The sequence below is a fragment of the Ascaphus truei genome, chromosome 1 (assembly GCF_040206685.1).
Source record: "Ascaphus truei isolate aAscTru1 chromosome 1, aAscTru1.hap1, whole genome shotgun sequence".
Lineage (NCBI taxonomy): Eukaryota > Metazoa > Chordata > Amphibia > Anura > Ascaphidae > Ascaphus > Ascaphus truei.
This window is the reverse complement of record NC_134483.1, coordinates 554,989,622-555,010,852: the sequence shown is the minus strand read 5'-3', so window position 1 is coordinate 555,010,852 and position 21,231 is coordinate 554,989,622. Positions and strand designations below refer to the sequence as shown.

Below are 21,231 nucleotides of genomic sequence, written 5' to 3'. Positions count from 1 at the left end.
CCTGCTCCCCGAGATACAGCCCCCTTTAGGGGGTGCCGGTATCCCTCTGCTTGGTTTAAAGGGCCCGACCACGTGATCGCGGCCTGTAAACCAAGCAGAGCAGAGGGATACCGGCACCCCCTAAAGGGGCCTGTATCTCGGGGAGCAGGGGGTCCCCAAACCTGAAACCAGTGCGGTTCTGCTCTGGAGACCCTCTGCACATGTACAGTATCAATAAAACACATACAGTATACAGTATAAATAAACACTCGTTCTTTACCTTAGCGGCTATGCGCTATGGTAAAGAAGCAGCATTTCTGTATTTTAATAATATTGTACAGTGAGCAGGGGGTTCCCTGAGCCAGAAATTAATGCTCAGGGACCCCCCCTGCTCCTGCTCAATATTATTAAAAATACAGAAATGCTGCTTCATTACCATAGCGGATAGCCGCTAAGGCAATGAAGGGGTTAACCCACCTTGCCCGCTTTATTGTGTGTAGTGGGGATGGGTGAGGGGGGTATTTGGCCCTTGGTGTGAGTTTAGGACTTGCGGGGGTGTTGCGGGTGCACTTAACCCCTTCACGACCGTAGCAGTTAATACCGCTACGGTCATGAAGGGGTTAAGCCCCCCGCTACCCCCCCGCAAGCCCTAAACAAGCACCGTTGGGGCTAATACCCCATTCACCCACCCCCGCTACCCACAATAAAAAAAATACACACACACAGCAGCCCCACAATTAATAAATAAATCTAAATAAATAAATAAATACATGAATAAAAATAAATATATACTGTATATATATATATATATACTGGATATATATACAGTATATATATAATTACAATCCCTATACATATACAGTATATACTGTGTACACACATATATATATATACAGTGTAAGTGCTGTATGCTGGGTGATAATGGGGAAAGGCGGGGTTGCAGACCTGCCTAAGACATGCAGATGAGCATACAGCTATATTTGCATATTTGCTTTCCTGTGGAGGGTTTTTGTCACTTTTTTTACTCACCATAACTTAACTCAGTATTATGGTTTGGCCTATCCCATAAGCCGCTCTTGCATTCCCAGTAAAATCAACCCCACACTGATGAGACCCATCAAGGTCGAAACAGCTGTCTGTGGGTGGTTTTCTGGGTATGCACCTTAACCCTGGCTGTGCTCAAAGCTGTGACCATGCAGCAAGCTTAAGCCTATAGGGAACCATGTTAAAAATGGTTATTGAGGCAAAAAGTGACACTGTGTGCTCATTTGCATGTCATTTCCCAGAATCCCTTGCTGCAGTGTAAGTGCTGTATGCTGGGTGATAATGGGGAAAGGTGGGGTTGCAGACCTGCCTAAGACATGCAGATGAGCATACAGCTATATTTGCATATTTGCTTTCCTGTGGAGGGTTTTTGTCACTTTTTTTACTCACCATAACTTAACTCAGTATTATGGTTTGGCCTATCCCATAAGCCTCTCTTGCATTCCCAGTAAAATCAACCCCACACTGATGAGACCCATCAAGGTCGAAACAGCTGTCTGTGGGTGGTTTTCTGGGTATGCACCTTAACCCTGGCTGTGCTCAAAGCTGTGACCATGCAGCAAGCTTAAGCCTATAGGGAACCATGTTAAAAATGGTTATTGAGGCAAAAAGTGACACTGTGTGCTCATTTCCATGTCATTTCCATGTCATTTCCCAGAATCCCTTGCTGCAGTGTAAGTGCTGTATGCTGGGTGATAATGGAGAAAGGCGGGGTTGCAGACCTGCCTAAGACATGCAGATGAGCATACAGCTATATTTGCATATTTGCATATTTGCTTTCCTGTGGAGGGTTTTTGTCACTTTTTTTACTCACCATAACTTAACTCAGTATTATGGTTTGGCCTATCCCATAAGCCTCTCTTGCATTCCCAGTAAAATCAACCCCACACTGATGAGACCCATCAAGGTCGAAACAGCTGTCTGTGGGTGGTTTTCTGGGTATGCACCTTAACCCTGGCTGTGCTCAAAGCTGTGACCATGCAGCAAGCTTAAGCCTATAGGGAACCATGTTAAAAATGGTTATTGAGGCAAAAAGTGACACTGTGTGCTCATTTGCATGTCATTTCCCAGAATCCCTTGCTGCAGTGTAAGTGCTGTATGCTGGGTGATAATGGGGAAAGGCGGGGTTGCAGACCTGCCTAAGACATGCAGATGAGCATACAGCTATATTTGCATATTTGCTTTCCTGTGGAGGGTTTTTGTCACTTTTTTTACTCACCATAACTTAACTCAGTATATGTATATATATATATATATATATATATATATATATATATATATATATAACAAAAAGCAGCAGCCAGCACTCCAAGCAACAAATGTAAAGTCAAGGTGCATGCTCCATAGAAATCAATATAGAAACCCTGTCTTCCCATAAGAGAAGGCACAAAAGCAGCAACACTCAGATAAAGCAAAAAGACATGTATTAGCAGTTACAAAACAGCACACTATAAACCCTTGTTTTGTAACTGCTAATACATGTCTTTTTGCTTTATCTGAGTGTTGCTGCTTTTGTGCCTTCTCTTATGGGAAGACAGGGTTTCTATATATATATATATATATATATATATATATATATATATATATATATATATATATATATACACACACAGTATACACAGTATACAGTATATATATACACACATGATGAACCAATATACAAATACATGTAGAATGGTTATCAAAATCATACTGTCCTACAGATAACGCTTCTCTATACAGACAATAATAATAATCCATTTAATAATCCTAACTGATTTTACAATATAAAACATAACATTCCAATCCACACAGTACATTGCATTTACATTGTATAAATGATGCATAAAATCTATGCACCATATACATTCTGCAAATGAATGTTAACAATATAATTGCAAGCTACTCTACCAGTAAATACAAACACTTCCAAACAAGTCAACTATTTTAACCAATCAAGTAAACCAAAATCAATGCTAACCCTAACCCTAACCCTAACCCAAAATCAATATATACTGTACTGCTGCGGCCGAGTTTATTCGAGCATTTGCCCGGTCTCGGCCGTAAGCAGTAACCTGGTGCGCGCCGCAGGGTGCCGGGCGCACGCCGAAGCCGCGGAGGAGCGCCCTCCGATCGGGGCTTTCTCCTCCCCGCTGCCGGGTCCGCCGGGGCCCCCGGAACCCCCTGCCGCCGTCCCCCACATCGCGGGACACCAGGGCTTCCTCGGGGAGCCCTGGACGCGCGTGCAGGGGGCGCAGGCTCCTGATGACGCGTGACCGCGCGTCGGTGACGCGCAGCACGCCGAGGGAGTGGGGCTAGCAAGCCGGGACATGTCCCGGCTTGCGGTACTAGCCCTACTCAAATTAAACGTGTCGCCAGTGTAAGTACCAACCAGAAAACACAATTTAAAACCAAAGCTAACCCTTACAATACCAAGGATTACATCTATCTAATTGTAAAAAACCTTATACATTATACACAGCATTGCAATGTACATGATGAACAATACAGTACATTCCCTGTATCTCCCTGCCTTCAGTGTAATCTGTTTAAAGCCCCCTCCCCCCTAATGTTTCTGTTAAACAGATTACACTGAAGGGAGAGAGATGTAAAGGCCTAAAGCCCCCTCCCCCCTAATGTTTCTGTTAAACAGATTACACTCAAGGGAGAGAGATGTAAAGGCCTAAAGCCCCCTCCCCCCTAATGTTTCTGTTAAACAGATTACACTGAAGGGAGAGAGATGTAAAGGCCTAAAGCCCCCTCCCCCTAATGTTTCTGTTAAACAGATTACACTGAAGGGAGAGAGATTTTACAGAAACACACATTAGGGGGGAGGGGGCTTTAGGCCTTTACATCTCTCTCCCTTCAGGCATGTCCCCTAACCCCTTAATCACCATAGCGGTTATTTACCACTACAGTCATGAAGGGGTTAACACACCCTCACCCACCACTCGGGATACCTACATACCCTCCCACACTAACCCCCCCCCGTGAGGCCTAACCACCCAGTCAGTACCCACAAGGGAGGCCTACCCACATACCATTGGGGAAACACCCCACCCCCAATACCCACACTAAAAACAGTACAATGACCCACAATAAACAGCATTATATTTATTAAATACATTCCCCACCCGCTGTGCCCCCCCCATAAATACAAGATTTATCCTTTTACATACAGGGTTCATAACGTAGCCCCACGCTAGTCCCCGGTGGGCGGGCAGGGCACCTGGACAGACCTACAGTTTACCAGCAGCATTCTACAGGTTCTGGAGGCCTGCTGGTGAATCCTGCCAGCACCATGGCCCTCAGGTGGTCTCCTTGGGTCACCGTGGGCCACAATTGGGTCCCCATGGTAGGCCCAAGAATGTCTGGGAGCCCCGGGTCAAAGCCACAGGTGTCTGCGGGGCCTCGGGTGGTTCCCATGGGGGTCTGGGGAACTCACCGGTGCTCACTACGGGTCCGCGGTGCCCCCACAGAAGTGGGACCACACATCATCATCCCCACACCTACGGGTCGGAGGTGCCCCCACAGAAGTGGGACCACACATCGTCATGCCCGCAGACTACGGGTCGGAGGTGCCCCCACAGAAGTGGGACCACACATCGTCATCCCCACATGTGCCACCCGTGGAACCATCAGCCTGCTACCCTTTAGGATACCCGAGAATACCCACAGGTGGTCTCCATAGGCCCCACGCAAAACCACGGAATCAAACCCTGAATGTAAAAAAAATAAACCTGGCCTATTCATTCAATACATACACCCTCCCCCCCAACACCTACAGTACAATAATGTGCAAAATAACTATTATCCAGATATGGATAATAGATTAATTGCCCATTATTAAAAACATTAACTAGCATATACAAATAAATAAAGTACTACTGACCTCATCAATACGAAGTGTCCGTTGCCAGCAAAATCCTTGTCTTGTCCACAACATACATAGCAAATACAAAGCCAATACATTGCAATTACATTCAGATATCAATTAACCCCTTAAACACCTTATCAGATAATAACCGCAAAGGTGATTAAGGGGTTAAGCCACACAGGCCCGATACCCACCCTTCACCCATGAATTTGTACTGTGGCTTCATCATGCAACTATATATATATATACTGTGTATATATATACAGAGAGACAGAGAGAGAGATATATACAGTATATATATATATATACACACGTTATATACACACCCATGATAAACCAATATACAGTACAAATAAATGTAGAAGGGTTATCAAAAGCATACTGCCCTACAACCAAGTAAACAAAAATCAAAAGCCAATACATTGCAATTACATTCAGATATCAATTAACCCCTTAAACACCTTATCAGAAAATAACCGCAAAGGTGATTAAGGGGTTAAGCCACACAGGCCCGATACCCACCCTCACCCATGAATTTGTACTGTGGCTTCATCATGCAACTATATATATATACTGTATATATATACAGAGAGACAGAGAGAAAGAGAGAGAGAGAGAGATATATACAGTATATATATATATATATATATACACACGTTATATACACACCCATGATAAACCAATATACAGTACAAATAAATGTAGAAGGGTTATCAAAAGCACTGTCCTACAACCAAACACTTCTCCATACATACACACTAAATTAAAATCAATTTCCTTTAATATTCATAACTGATCTCTCAATCTAAATCATCACTAAACCTCTGAAAAGCCATTTAAACAACTTACATACATTCCAATATAAATGATGCCTAAATATCTATGCACCATATACATTCTGCAAGTAAACAAAACTCAATTAGCAATCATTATTTACATCCCTAAACAATTCACACTAGATCACGAACAATAAAACCATTAACAAATTATCGCCTAGAGCAGAACAATTAAGCCTTTGAAAAAATATAAGTACCGACAAAAATACAACCTTTACAAACCAAGCCTATCCCTGACCTTCCTCAAACACACAATACAATACCAAGGAATACATCTATCTAATGTTAAAATACTTTAAACTCACAATAAAGCATACTGTAGCAGCATACACAAAATAATTTAAAACACATCTAATCCAGCTTTTAAAACAACATCATTTCTTACCCTGTACTGTACTGTATGTATATATCTCTCTAGACATATATACATACATACATACAGTGGCAAGAAATGATATACCACAAAAAAAAAAATACACATGTTTGTTAAAAAACCTTTTGAAAAAATTAACAAGTTAAATAAAATACATTTCTTTACTGTAGTTCACTTACCATTACTGCCCCCACCGACTCCCGTTGCGCAGCTTACTCACGAAACAATCCACGATCAGGAACCCATAAAATAATAAACCAGAAAATAATAAACATTAAACTAAAAATCCAAACCAATCCACGGGTCTTCTACAGTATCTGTAATCCATCTTCATCTGTGTTCTTCTTTCTTCTATCTCCTTCCAGCGGGGCAGGGCGGGGTCTTCTCCCCGTCTGCGGCCACGCCCTGGTCTTCTTTCTTTCCCGGAGGTCCTTCCTCCGTGGCGTCTGGCTTCAAAATGAGACGACATAGTCTTTTAAAGGCCTATGACGTCACATTTTGCGTCATGGTTCCCACGGTCCTGATTGGACCGTGAAAACCATGTGTTTTGGCCGACAAAAAAAAAATGATGACGTCACTTAAAGGGAATGAAAGCACAGCCAATCAGAATGGCTTTGCTTCAATTGCCTTTAAGATGACGTCATGAAAAGGCACATGGCCGCCCTCACATGGTATGATAGCCAATCAGAGTAGGGATGGAGTTCCCACGCTCTGATTGGCTACCATACCATGTGATCATTTGATGTCATCATTTTTTTTTTGTCGGCCAAAACACATGGTTTTCACGGTCCAATCAGGACCGTGGGAACCATGACGCAAAATGTGACGTCATAGGCCTTTAAAAGCCTATGTCGTCTCATTTTGAAGCCAGACGCCGCGGAGGAAGGACCTCCGTGAAAGAAAGAAAGAAGACCAGGGCGTGGCCGCAGACGGGGAGAAGACCCCACCCCGCCCCGCTGGAAGGAGATAGAAGAAAGAAGAACACAGATGAAGATGGATTAAAGATACTGTAGAAGACCCGTGGATTGGTTTGGATTTTTAGTTTAATGTTTATTATTTTCTGGTTTATTATTTTATGGGTTCCTGATCGTGGATTGGTTCGTGAGTAAGCTGCGCAACGGGAGTCGGTGGGGGCAAGTAATGGTAAGTGAACTACAGTAAAGAAATGAATTTTATTTAACTTGTTAATTTTTTCAAAAGGTTTTTTAACAAACATGTGTATTTTTTTTTTTGTGGTATATCATTTCTTGCCACTGTATGTATGTATGTATATATGTCTAGAGAGATATATACATACAGTACAGTACAGGGTAAGAAATGATGTTGTTTTAAAAGCTGGATTAGATGTGTTTTAAATTATTTTGTGTATGCTGCTACAGTATGCTTTATTGTGAGTTTAAAGTATTTTAAAATTAGATAGATGTATTCCTTGGTATTGTATTGTGTGTTTGAGGAAGGTCAGGGATAGGCTTGGTTTGTAAAGGTTGTATTTTTGTCGGTACTTATATTTTTTCAAAGGCTTAATTGTTCTGCTCTAGGCGTGAATTTGTTAATGGTTTTATTGTTCGTGATCTAGTGTGAATTGTTTAGGGATGTAAATAATGATTGCTAATTGAGTTTTGTTTACTTGCAGAATGTATATGGTGCATAGATATTTAGGCATCATTTATATTGGAATGTATGTACTGCACCGACACACTTTATTCGAGCAAATACCCAGTATGTACCTGGCAGATACCTGGAATGCGCCGCTCCTCACCTCTGACAAGCCCCGTTGCGTTTGCCTTCCCAGCCTGGGTTCATGCCTGGCTGACGGGCGGCTGATCTGTTAAATGATAATGATTAGGATTTAATAGGCTGCAATGCTTCGCGTGTCTACCAGATGGCATACATTCATGAATTGTAATGCAGTATATATATATACTGTGCAGTATTGCAGCCAGCGGGAATAAAATGCTTCAATCCCTGCCCGGAAAATAACCCAATGCACTCGGGCAGAAAACAGTCACAAACCTCAATACACCCGGGTATACCCGAATTCGTGGGACTAGCCGAGCTCGAATAAAGTGTGTCGCCAGTGTAAGTTGTTTAAATGGCTTTTCAGAGGTTTAGTGATGATTTAGATTGAGAGATCAGTTATGAATATTAAAGGAAATTGATTTTAATTTAGTGTGTATGTATGGAGAAGTGTTTGGTTGTAGGACAGTGCTTTTGATAACCCTTCTACATTTATTTGTACTGTATATTGGTTTATCATGGGTGTGTATATAACGTGTGTATATATATATATATATATATATATATATATATATATATATATATATATATATATATATATATATATACTGTATATATATCTCTCTCTCTCTCTCTTTCTCTCTGTCTCTCTGTATATATATACAGTATATATATATATATATATATAGTTGCATGATGAAGCCACAGTACAAATTCATGGGTGAGGGTGGGTATCGGGCCTGTGTGGCTTAACCCCTTAATCACCTTTGCGGTTATTTTCTGATAAGGTGTTTAAGGGGTTAATTGATATCTGAATGTAATTGCAATGTATTGGCTTTTGATTTTTGTTTACTTGGTTGTAGGGCAGTATGCTTTTGATAACCCTTCTACATTTATTTGTACTGTATATTGGTTTATCATGGGTGTGTATATAACGTGTGTATATATATATATATATATATATATATATATATATATATATATATATATATATATATATATACTCTATATATCTCTCTCTCTGTCTCTCTGTATATATATACAGTATAATATATAGTTGCATGATGAAGCCACAGTACAAATTCATGGGTGAAGGGTGGGTATCGGGCCTGTGTGGCTTAACCCCTTAATCACCTTTGCGGTTATTATCTGATAAGGTGTTTAAGGGGTTAATTGATATCTGAATGTAATTGCAATGTATTGGCTTTGTATTTGCTATGTATGTTGTGGACAAGACAAGGATTTTGCTGGCAACGGACACTTCATATTGATGAGGTCAGTAGTACTTTATTTATTTGTATATGCTAGTTAATGTTTTTAATAATGGGCAATTAATCTATTATCCATATCTGGATAATAGTTATTTTGCACATTATTGTACTGTAGGTGTTGGGGGGGAGGGTGTATGTATTGAATGTATAGGCCAGGTTTATTTTTTTTACATTCAGGGTTTGATTCCGTGGTTTTGCGTGGGGCCTATGGAGACCACCTGTGGGTATTCTCGGGTATCCTAAAGGGTAGCAGGCTGATGGTTCCACGGGTGACACATGCGGGGATGACGATGTGTGGTCCCACTTCTGTGGGGGCACCTCCGACCCGTAGTCTGCGGGCATGACGATGTGTGGTCCCACTTCTGTGGGGGCACCTCCGACCCGTAGGTGCGGGGATGATGATGTGTGGTACCACTTCTGTGGGGGCACCGCGGACCCGTAGTGAGCACCGGTGAGTTCCCCAGACCCCCATGGGAACCACCCGAGGCCCCGCAGACACCTGTGGCTTTGACCCGGGGCTCCCAGACATCCTTGGGCCTACCGTGGGGACCCAATTGTGGCCCACGGTGACCCAAAGAGACCACCTGAGGGCCATGGTGCTGGCAGGATCCACCAGCAGGCCTCCAGAACCTGTGGAATGCTGCTGGTAAACTGTAGGTCTGTCCAGGTGCCCTGCCAACCCACCGGGGACTAGCGTGGGGCTGCGTTATGAACCCTGTATGTAAAAGCATAAATCTTGTATTTATGGGGGGGGAGCACAGGGGGTGGGTAATGTATTTAATAAATATAATGCTGTTTATTGTGGGTCATTGTACTGTTTTTAGTGTGGGTACTGGGGGTGGGGTGTTTCCCCAACGGTATGTGGGTAGGCCTCCCTTGTGGGTACTGACTGGGTGGTTAGGCCTCACGGGGGGGGGGTTAGTGTGGGAGGGTATGTAGGCATCCCGAGTGGTGGGTGAGGGTGGGTTAACCCCTTCATGACTGTAGCGGTTAATAACCGCTATGGTGATTAAGGGGTTAGGGGACATTACTTTGTACTGTATGTTTTAATTTTTGTGTCTGTTTTGCAGAAGCGGAGGGGCCATGGCCAGGATGGGGTGGGGGGTAACGGTATGTGGGTAGGGGGTGAGGGTGGTTAGACCTCACAGTATGCACATTGGGTCCCCCCCTCCCCACATTTACATACACTGCACTGACAGCAGGGAGGGAGATTTACTGGTAACAGAAACATCTCTCTGCCTTCAGTGTAATCTGTTTAAAGCCCCCTCCCCCCTAATGTGTGTTTCTGTAAAATCTCTCTCCCTTCAGTGTAATCTGTTTAACAGAAACATTAGGGGGGAGGGGGCTTTAGGCCTTTACATCTCTCTCCCTTCAGTGTAATCTGTTTAACAGAAACATTAGGGGGGAGGGGGCTTTAGGCCTTTACATCTCTCTCCCTTCAGTGTAATCTGTTTAACAGAAACATTAGGGGGAGGGGGCTTTAGGCCTTTACATCTCTCTCCCTTCAGTGTAATCTGTTTAACAGAAACATTAGGGGGAGGGGGCTTTAAACAGATTACACTGAAGGCAGGGAGATACAGGGAATTTACTGTATTGTTCATCATGTACATTGCAATGCTGTGTATAAAGTATAAGGTTTTTTACAATTAGATAGATGTAATCCTTGGTATTGTAAGGGTTAGCTTTGGTTTTAAATTGTGTTTTCTGGTTGGTACTTACAGTATATATTGATTTTGGTTTACTTGATTGGTTAAAATAGTTGACTTGTTTGGAAGTGTTTTTATTTACTGGTAGAGTAGCTTGCAATTATATTGTTAACATTCATTTGCAGAATGTATATGGTGCATAGATTTTATGCATCATTTATACAATGTAAATGCAATGTACTGTGTGGATTGGAATGTTATGTTTTATATTGTAAAATCAGTTAGGATTATTAAATGGATTATTATTATTGTCTGTATAGAGAAGCGTTATCTGTAGGACAGTATGATTTTGATAACCATTCTACATGTATTTGTATATTGGTTCATCATGTGTGTATATATACTGTATACTGTATATATATATATATATATGTGTGTATACAGTGTATATATATACACACAGTATATACTGTATATGTATAGGGATTGTTATTATATATATACTGTATATATATCCAGTATATATATATACAGTATATATTTATTTCTCTTCATGTATTTATTTAGATTTATTTATTAATTGTGGGGCTGCTGTGTGTGTGTATTTTTTTTATTGTGGCTAGCGGGGGTGGGTGAATGGGGTATTAGCCCCAATGGTGCTTGTTTAGGGCTTGCGGGGGGGGTAGCGGGAGGGCTTAACCCCTTCATGACCGTAGCGGTATTAACTGCTACGGTCGTGAAGGGGTTAAGTGCACCCGCAACCCCCCCGCAAGTCCTAAACTCACACCAAGGGCCAAATACCCCCCTCACCCATCCCCACTACACACAATAAAGCGGGAACGGTGGGTTAACCCCTTCATTGCCTTAGCGGCTATCCGCTATGGTAATGAAGCAGCATTTCTGTATTTTTAATAATATTGAGCAGGGGCAGGGGGGGTCCCTGAGCATTAATTTCTGGCTCAGGGAACCCCCTGCTCACTGTACAATATTATTAAAATACAGAAATGCTGCTTCTTTACCATAGCGCATAGCCGCTAAGGTAAAGAACGAGTGTTTATTTATACTGTATACTGTATGTGTTTTATTGATACTGTACATGTGCAGAGGGTCTCCAGAGCAGAACCGCACTGGTTTCAGGTCTGGGGACCCCCTGCTCCCCGAGACACAGGCCCATTTAGGGGGTGCCGTTATCCCTCTGCTCTGCTTGGTTTACAGGCCGCGATCACGTGGTCGGGCCCTTTAAACCAAGCATAGGGATAAGGGCACCCCCTAAAGGGGGCTGTATCTCGGGGAGCAGGGGGTTCCCAGACCTGAAACCAACGCGGTTCAGCTCCGGAGACCCCCTGCACATCTACACTATCAATAAAAATGTATTTCAAATGTATTTATTGTCATTTATTTATTTATTTATTTAGATTTATTTATTTATTTTTAGCGGCTGCTGTGTGTGTATTTTTTTTATTGTGGGTAGCGGGGGTGGGTGAATGGGTTATTAGCCCCAACGGTGCTTGTTTAGGGCTTGCGGGGGGGTAGCGGGAGGGCTTAACCCCTTCATGACCGTAGCGGTATTAACTGCTACGGTCGTGAAGGGTTTAAGTGCACCCGCAACCCCCCCGCAAGTCCTAAACTCACACCAAGGGCCAAATACCCCCCTCACCCATCCCCACTACCCACAATAAAGTGGGCACGGTGGGTTAACCCCTTCATTGCCTTAGCGGCTATCCTCTATGGTAATGAAGCAGCATTTCTGTATTTTTTATAATATTGAGCAGGAGCAGGGGGGGTCCCTGAGCATTAATTTCTGGCTCAGGGAACCCCCTGCTCACTGTACAATATTATTAAAATACAGAAATTCTGCTTCTTTACCATAGCGCATAGCCGCTAAGGTAAAGAACGAGTGTTTATTTATACTGTATACTGTATGTGTTTTATTGATACTGTACATGAGCAGAGGGTCTCCAGAGCAGAACCGCACTGGTTTCAGGTCTGGGGACCCCCTGCTCCCCGAGATACAGGTCCATTTAGGGGGTGCCGGTATCCCTCTGCTCTGCTTGGTTTACAGGCCGCGATCACGTGGTCGGGCCCTTTAAACCAAGCAGAGGGATACCGGCACCCCATAAAGGGGGCTGTATCTCGGCGAGCAGGGGGTTCCGAGACCTGAAACCAATGCGGTTCAGCTCCGGAGACCCCCTGCACATCTACACTATCAATAAAAATGTATTTCAAATGTATTTATTGTCATTTATTTATTTAGATTTATTTATTTATTTTTTGGCGGCTGCTGTGTGTGTGTATTTTTTTTATTGTGGGTAGCGGGGGTGGGTGAATGGGGTATTAGCCCCAACGGTGCTTGTTTTGGGCTTGCGGGGGGTAGCGGGAGGGCTTAACCCCTTCATGACCGTAGCGGTATTAACTGCTACGTTCGTAAAGGGGTTAAGTGCACCCGCAACCCCCCCGCAAGTCCTAAACTCACACCAAGGGCCAAATACCCCCTTCACCCACCCCCGCTACCCACAATAAAGCGGGCACTGTGGGTTAACCCCTTCAATGCCTTAGCGGCTATACGCTATGGCAATGAAGCAGCATTTCTGTACTTTTAATAATATTGTGCAGGAGCAGGGGGTCCCCTGAGTTTAGATTTCTGGCTCAGGGAACCCCCTGCTCACTGTACAATATTATTAAAAATACAGAACTGCTGCTTCTTTACCATAGCGCATACCCGCTAAGGTAAAGAACGAGTTTTTATTTACTTTATATACTGTATGTGTTTTATTTATACTGTACATGTGCAGAGGGTCTCCGGAGCTGAACCGTGTTGGTTTCAGGTCGGGGGACCCCCTGCCCCCCGAGATACAGGCCCCTTTTGGGGGTGCCGGTATCCCTCTACTTGGTTTAACAGGCCGCGATCACGTGATCGGGACCTTTAAACGCAGAGGGATACCGGCACCTCATAAAGGGGTCTGTATCTCAGGGGGCAGGGGGTCCCCCGACCTGAAACCAACGCGGTTCAGCTCCCGAGACCCCCTGCACATCTACACTATAAATAAAAATGTATTTAAAATAATTTTTAATGTGTCGCTGTTTGCGCAGAGAGAGCAGCGGATCTCTCTCTGCTGCAAACACATCTCGCCCCCAGTATGTGCATATACAGTACTGTATGTGTACAGTACTGTATGTTAGGGGTTATAGGGGCTGTTGTTATATAGTATACATATATATACAGTATATATACTGCATTACAATTCACTATAGGGGACGGCTTCAAGAGAACAGCTCGCAAGCGCCCTCATGTGTTTTTACACGGCATTGCAGTATTGTAGCTAGCCGGAATAAAATGCTTCATCCCTGCCGGGAAAATAACTCAATGCACTCGGGCAGAAAACAGTCACAAACCTCAATACACCCGAGTATTCGCGGGACTAGCCAAGCTCAAATAAAGTGTGTCGCCAGTGTACAATGCTGCCTAAGTTTATTTTAAATGCTACGGTCATACCTTGTAAATGGCAGCAGGCTTAATACACTTTGACAAAAGGGTTAAACTTAAATGACCCTTTTACAAGAGATATATAAGTATTGCACTGTGTATTTTTGTCTTATTGGAAGTTGCTTTTTGCATTTTAGTTTTTTGTGGTATAGGTTTATTTTAACCCTTATTATTATTTCATTCAAAATCATTATGATCTGTTATTTGTATTATTTGTTATTTTTATGATTAGTATTTCACGTGACAATGTGAAGCGCTATGTACACTAATGGTGCTATATGAATAAAGACATACATACATACATACATACATACATACATACATACATACATACATACAATAACTATCAGAGTGACACACAAACACTTCACTCCATGACATGTACATTATGATGCCCTCAAACTAGTTACTATGAGCTTTCTAAGACAAAAACAAACAAAAAACATTTAAAGAGCATGTCCCCTTGTTTCTTTTTCCATGCAGAATTAATGCATTTATTCCTTAAAAACTACTTTAACATTCTTAAATTCAAGCCATTTCTTCCTAGGTTAATAATTAACTTCCATGTCTCACAGACATGCAAGTCCTGTGACTGTTCAGTGAAGAAGGGGTGAGGAAAGGGGAGTGAGGAAAGGGGGGTGAGGAAAGGGAGATTAGAAAAAGGGGGGGTGGCCACTAATGCTGCAGCTATTTTCAAAACAGAGCCTGATATGTTTCCCTTTTCCCTTTCCTTCTTATTTAATATACTCTGCGCCACTAAATATCAATTTTTAAAACATTTTATTGTCATAAAGTCCACACATAATTTCAAGGGACGTACCCTTCGCTGGCGACTGCTGAGAACGTAGGTTCCCCCATAATTCTCCTGGAACTACCCCGATCAACGTCAGTCGATCGTGTACCAATAAGGTGCCCCACCATTTGGTATAATATAAGTAGAATATAGAGTTAAGGACCTGTGATATTAACAAAAATAGTCACCTGTCGTTCCTTAACAATAGTTCTCTTTCCAAGTTTAGGAGACTTTCCACCTTATACTGCTGTGGCTGAGCTGAGTCTAACATTTGCCCGTAATAGACCGGGGCTTTTTTTGGCTGGCGCCCGGCTGGCGCCAAACGTGGCCGCGCACCAGCCACATCTTCCCCTCCCTGTGTGCAAAATTAAAATGCTTCCCCTCCCCTTCCCCGAACCCCTGGCTGCTCCCCCTGGCTGCTCCTGCTTCGCGCAGTTTTGCGCAGCTTTGCGCAGCTTCCCCCTTACCCCTGCTTCCTCTGCAGCCTTCGGGAATGCCGGGGAACCCTGGCATGTGTGACCGGCGCCACAGTGACGCGCGGCACACGCCAGGGAAAAACCCAAACAAGCCGCCGTCTGCCCGCACATTTCCCACACATCGCGGTGGCGGCTGCTGAAGACTCAGCTCGGCCGCCTCTGTAACTATTATACCTTCTGAGCCCTGAATTGGCCTGCCATTTAGCAGCATAAGGTATAATCTGACCTGAGTTTATGGCAATAATATAAAACAACAACAACAATACCTGATCAGGATAATATTGATAAACTCACGTGATACAGGGTGTCCCGTCACTCAGGTAGGTTGCCCATAAAGAACAAACTGTATACAGATTACTCAAACAATTAATCTAATGGCTTTTTCTGTTAAAAAGTATAAAGCCATACCTTATTTCAAGTGTGCACGTTTGAGTAATGTAGGCAGCTGCTCCGTCTGGGGTCTCCTGGTCCTGATGTATTGGGGTCCCTATTCGGGGGGTGCCATCTGTGAAAGCGTAGAAATAAAATCAATGAGTCAAGGGTTCAAAGTATCAATGTGAGTTTATCTGCACCAAGGTACAAGTGAGAGAGAATTCATAAATGAACTCATGCCTCTGAAAACATATTGCTTGGCATCACATTTTTATACATTTCAAAATGAGTAATACGCCCCTTAAGGGGGTTGGCTTAGAGATAAAAAATAATATGATTACTTATCCTTATTAATGCATAAATATCCTTCACATGCTATATTCTTATATTCTTATCCTATATATCACCGCAATGTGGGCCCCTTAACCTCTGACTTTAAGGAGTAACCCTGTTTAGCCCTCTGTGTGTACTGTATCTGTCAGATAACAGAACCTAAGGTCAGCAGAAATGTCTAAGGCAGGAAAAACCTCATACAAATGCAATTTCAATTTCATGACTCGTAGGAATTATACAAGGGCGAGTTACAGCTAGGAGCGATACTCTGCAGCATATCAATCATTCACAAATAAACAGATAAGCATACATACAAGCAAACACTCAAAATGGCAGTTGGGCCAAAATGGAGGTGATGATAGTCTGTCTTCATATAGCCTGAGCCACACACATTATCTCAATCTTCACAGGGTCCGTAGGTGTAGACATTTGTTGTAGTGCTCCACCATTTGACATTGGTTTTAGTGCTTCACCATTTGACATTTGTTGTAGTGCTCCACCATTTGACATTTGTTGTAGTGCTCCACCATTGACATTTGTTGTAGTGCTCCACCATTAGACATTTGTTGTAGTGCTCCACCATTTGACATTTGTTGTAGTGCTCCACCATTAGACATTTGTTGTAGTGCTCCACCATTGACATTTGTTGTAGTGCTCCACCATTTGACATTTGTTGTAGTGCTCCACCATTTGACATTTGTTGTAGTGCTCCACCATTTGACATTTGTTGTAGTGCTCCACCATTAGACATTTGTTGTAGTGCTCCACCATTAGACATTTGTTGTAGTGCTCCACCATTTGACATTTGTTGTAGTGCTCCACCATTTGACATTGGTTTTAGTGCTTCACCATTTGACATTTGTTGTAGTGCTCCACCATTGACATTTGTTGTAGTGCTCCACCATTTGACATTTGTTGTAGTGCTCCACCATTTGACATTTGTTGTAGTGCTCCACCATTTGACATTTGTTGTAGTGCTCCACCATTCTTCCTTTTTTTATCAAGAGACAGGGGGTGCCCAATGCTGCATCCAATTGACAAAACATATAAAGTAAAATACTTCAATAATAATAATTGGTTATTTAGTTAACCCTTTGGCCAAAGGCGTCATAAGCCTGCATACCAACGTCAAGGTATAACCAAAATAATGCAGGTCCTACACTACACTGTGAACCCTTCCTTTTACCTCTGTGAGAGGGGAAAACCATAATGGGTCTTGTTCCTGCAGCAAGTGAAATGACCTTCCAAGTTAAAAGGGTGAAGGAGGAGGAGTGAGCTCTGGGGGGAGGTGCCACAGCCTCCAAAGAGACATAGGTTAACACAGATTCCCAGCAAGCTCAAACTCCCACACCCACCACAAAGTGAATATATATTTATGTCAACCAGAGAGCTACTGAGCGTGGCAACTTTGTGGTGGGTGTGGGAGTTTGAAATATATTAAATATCTCCATTTAATTTGTAAGTCTCTTTAAAGTACTGGATACTGCACATTGCTGGTGGAATACAAATAAAAATACATGTACATACTTTAGATCCAGGTTTTTATGTGTTGGGTGTGGATCACATGCTGTTTAACTGACTTTCATCCTCCTTCCACAAGGTGGGGAGCATGGCGGATACACAACAAGGATTCGTGATGAGTGAATCTGAGTCGATTTTCCTCTCCTACTCACACTTTGATGGGATTTTAGGCCTTGGATACCCAAGCCTCTCAGTGTCGGGAGCTACACCAGTCTTTGACAATATTTGGAAGGAAGGTCTGCTGCCTCAGGATCTCTTCTCTGTCTACCTGAGCCGGTAAGATTGTATCTGAGCCAGTGCAACTTTACAATCCTCCTTCAGGTTAATGGAGGCAGTATGGTCTATCCAGCTTATACAGTGAAACACATGAGAACATTGAACATCACCTTCTCACACTAGGACTTCATGCTACTATCAGGTTGAAAAGAGAAGATGAGAGACAGGGAGGAAGAGCGATGCAGAGAGTGTGCAGAGAGAGGTTAATGGAGGAGGTCCTGTGTATCCAGTTCATCCAATGGAACACATAAGAAGATTGCATATCACCTTCTCTTTCTAGGACTTAATTCTATTTTTTTAAATTATATATATATATATATATATATATATATATATATATATATATATATACTGTACATACACAAAAAAGAAGCCCTATAAAAACACTCAAATAATTAACAATAAAATTGATTTTTTAAGTAACACAGAAAAAACAAGGGGTGAATAAAATTGAATTAAAAAACGAAAACCACTAATCTCCTAAATTCTAATAAATCTGCATGATACTGAAACAAATCACAGAAAACACAATAAGTGCTCAAACACACTAAGGGAACGTAAATTCCCCAGGAGTGTGATAGACCGGCCTCTCAGTGAACAAAAATACCTGACATCATTAGATGGTGGAATACAAATATGTGCAGGCCCATATACATAATTTGGAGGGCAGTAATAGCAGGTCATAACCAATGTATCAGAGCATCCTAATAAAGTGTCAGCGTTGCAGCAATAAAAGTCTTGAACAAGTGTGTTGTACTGCCTAACATAGCAGTTCAATGATGATGATAATAATAATAGTGATGGGAGGATGTAACCAGGCTATCTTATAAAGGTTAAGCCCTCTGGTTACCCCTAAAACCGTTGTAGCTATATATCATTCTTCCTGGCAATGCACAGGTTATTAAGAATTTATATTAGTGTAGGGACCCTTGAACGTGGTCTGCCGTGAAGTTTGGCTCAAGGGCTTACAACAATTTGGCCAAAATGTTAAACTAAAAGACCATTTTATTTATTAGTTATTTATACATGTATATTTAGGCACTGTACCGTATATAAGTTTCTCTGGATGTGCACCGAGCTTTGTCTGTGTTTTATGTTATGTCTCTGGTTTTAAATATAAATTGCCATGCTCAGTAGCACTCCTGTGAAACTTATATGCTTATATATATGTTGTGGGTATTTTGGGGGTTCAATTTGAGCTTGTAGGTGTTCTGTATGTTTTATAATTCTTGTGCAGCTAGTCTTGGCTGTTTTGGAGGGTGGCAACCTCCTATCCAATTGAAGCTCACTCCCTCCCACATTAAAATGGTTAAAAGCTCACTCCATGGCATCTCCAACTATCAGGGGAACTTGCCTGCATGCAGTGTGATTGTGACAAATCTATTACAGAGTGCTTTTCCTGGTAATGTACAGGTTAATAAAAGCTTCAATCAGACTTAGAACTTTTGCAACTCATATTGACAGATTTATTATAAATCATTCTTCCTGGCAATGCACAGGTTATTAAGAATTTATATTAGTGTAGGGACCCTTGAACGTGGTCTGCCGTGAAGTTTGGCTCAAGGGCTTACAACAATTTGGCCAAAATGTTAAACTAAAAGACCATTTTATTTATTAGTTATTTATACATGTATATTTAGGCACTGTACCGTATATAAGTTTCTCTGGATGTGCACCGAGCTTTGTCTGTGTTTTATGTTATGTCTCTGGTTTTAAATATAAATTGCCATGCTCAGTAGCACTCCTGTGAAACTTATATGCTTATATATATGTTGTGGGTATTTTGGGGGTTCAATTTGAGCTTGTAGGTGTTCTGTATGTAGCTATATAAGCACCATAAGCCAGGGACCAGGGATAATACATGTTGAAAATAAAGTGACCCCTGCTTTTTCTGTTTTCATGTTCCCTTGGCCCTAGAACTGTGAGATTTCTTGTATCAGTTTTAGGGGGGATATTTGGATAGAAATACAATAATCTTATTTGCAGGAGTTTGGGGGCCAAAGTTACCATTAGTCATTTAATTCTCCTCGGCGAGCAGGCATGATTTGCTGGTACATGTGATGAATTACACCGGGGTAACCCAGTGTCCCCCGACTCCTGAATTTCGAGCCCAAATATCCCAAATGTATTTCCCTTATAAGTGTAAAGTTCCCCAATGTGTATACTTTATTAAAGTGTACTTTATAAGGTTTTAGACATTTGTTATAAGACTCTATGCAGTCAGCTGGGGCATCCGCATAGACACTGGCATGTCTATATAGAGTTCGTAGTTAAAAGAGGAGAGAATGTCCAGAGGTGAGAAGATGGTTTGGTGGGCGAGGAAAAGCAAATTGCCAAGTCTGGAGAAGAAAGGACACCCATTGGGGACACCATTTGTATCTGCCAGACTCGGTGGAGCCCGCCCAGTGGGTTGCAATGAGTTAGCTGGTGGAGATACAGCTCGTATGTGCTTCTCCCATTGGCTAAATAATATTTTCCGCTCACCCGGCTTATCGAGCCGGCTTGGCATGCCTCCTCCTCTGACGTCAGCCCAGAGACGAGCCCTTGTTTCTATTGGCTGGCGGGGAGGAATTCCAACGCTCTGATTGGTCGCTCGTCCTTCCTCCATGCTGAACATGGCTCCTCGGAGGGTATGTAAGGAGAATCCCCAGTCAGAGAACCAGTTGATTTTGTGGCTTGAGTCGATGAAGCTATGGCGGGCTTTTCAAAGTTGCTCTGTTCCAAATTGCAGACCAACCAGCTTCGTTTTGGAGCTAGAAATGTCAGCCCTGAGACTAAGTCAGAAGCGAGGACCAAGTTCCCATTTTAGAACGTAGCGGTCGTGGTCAGAATTTCTTGCCAAAAACAGTTCCAGGACTATCGGGACTAGGTACCTGTCAGGATTTTCTGCTGAATCTCAGTTCAGGATGTTTGGAGCAGTAAGTGTTTGGGTCCCAGTAAGTGTGTATATTTCTGTATTTTGGGTTGTGTTGCATTTCCAAGGTTTTATCCAAATAAACCCCATTTTATTTCACTGCTTTGTTTTGCCTGTTGAATGATACCAAAAATATAATTGTGTTGAAAGACGTGGTCTACTGTGACAATAATGTAAACAGCTCTGGCTTTGTCAGCAGAAGAAAAATGAAGTGATACTCATCAGTCAGGAAGTTCCTCCATTGCAAACGGTGTAAGGTGCCAAGTACACGGCCAAAAATATGCAACGATGATATAGCAGGAACAGGCAATTCAGTCTGG

General features: G+C 42.4%; 1 protein-coding gene across 1 annotated transcript in view; it reads left to right on the top strand.

Annotated features, from left to right (window-relative positions):
- Nucleotides 1-21,231, top strand: part of LOC142466876 (pepsin A-like) — a 138,496-nt gene that overhangs the window by 34,667 nt on the left and 82,598 nt on the right. Inside the window, exon 4 of the mRNA XM_075572477.1 lies at nt 17,801-17,997. Within this exon, the coding sequence (XP_075428592.1) occupies nt 17,801-17,997 (197 nt within the window). The remainder of the gene's footprint in view (nt 1-17,800; nt 17,998-21,231) is intronic.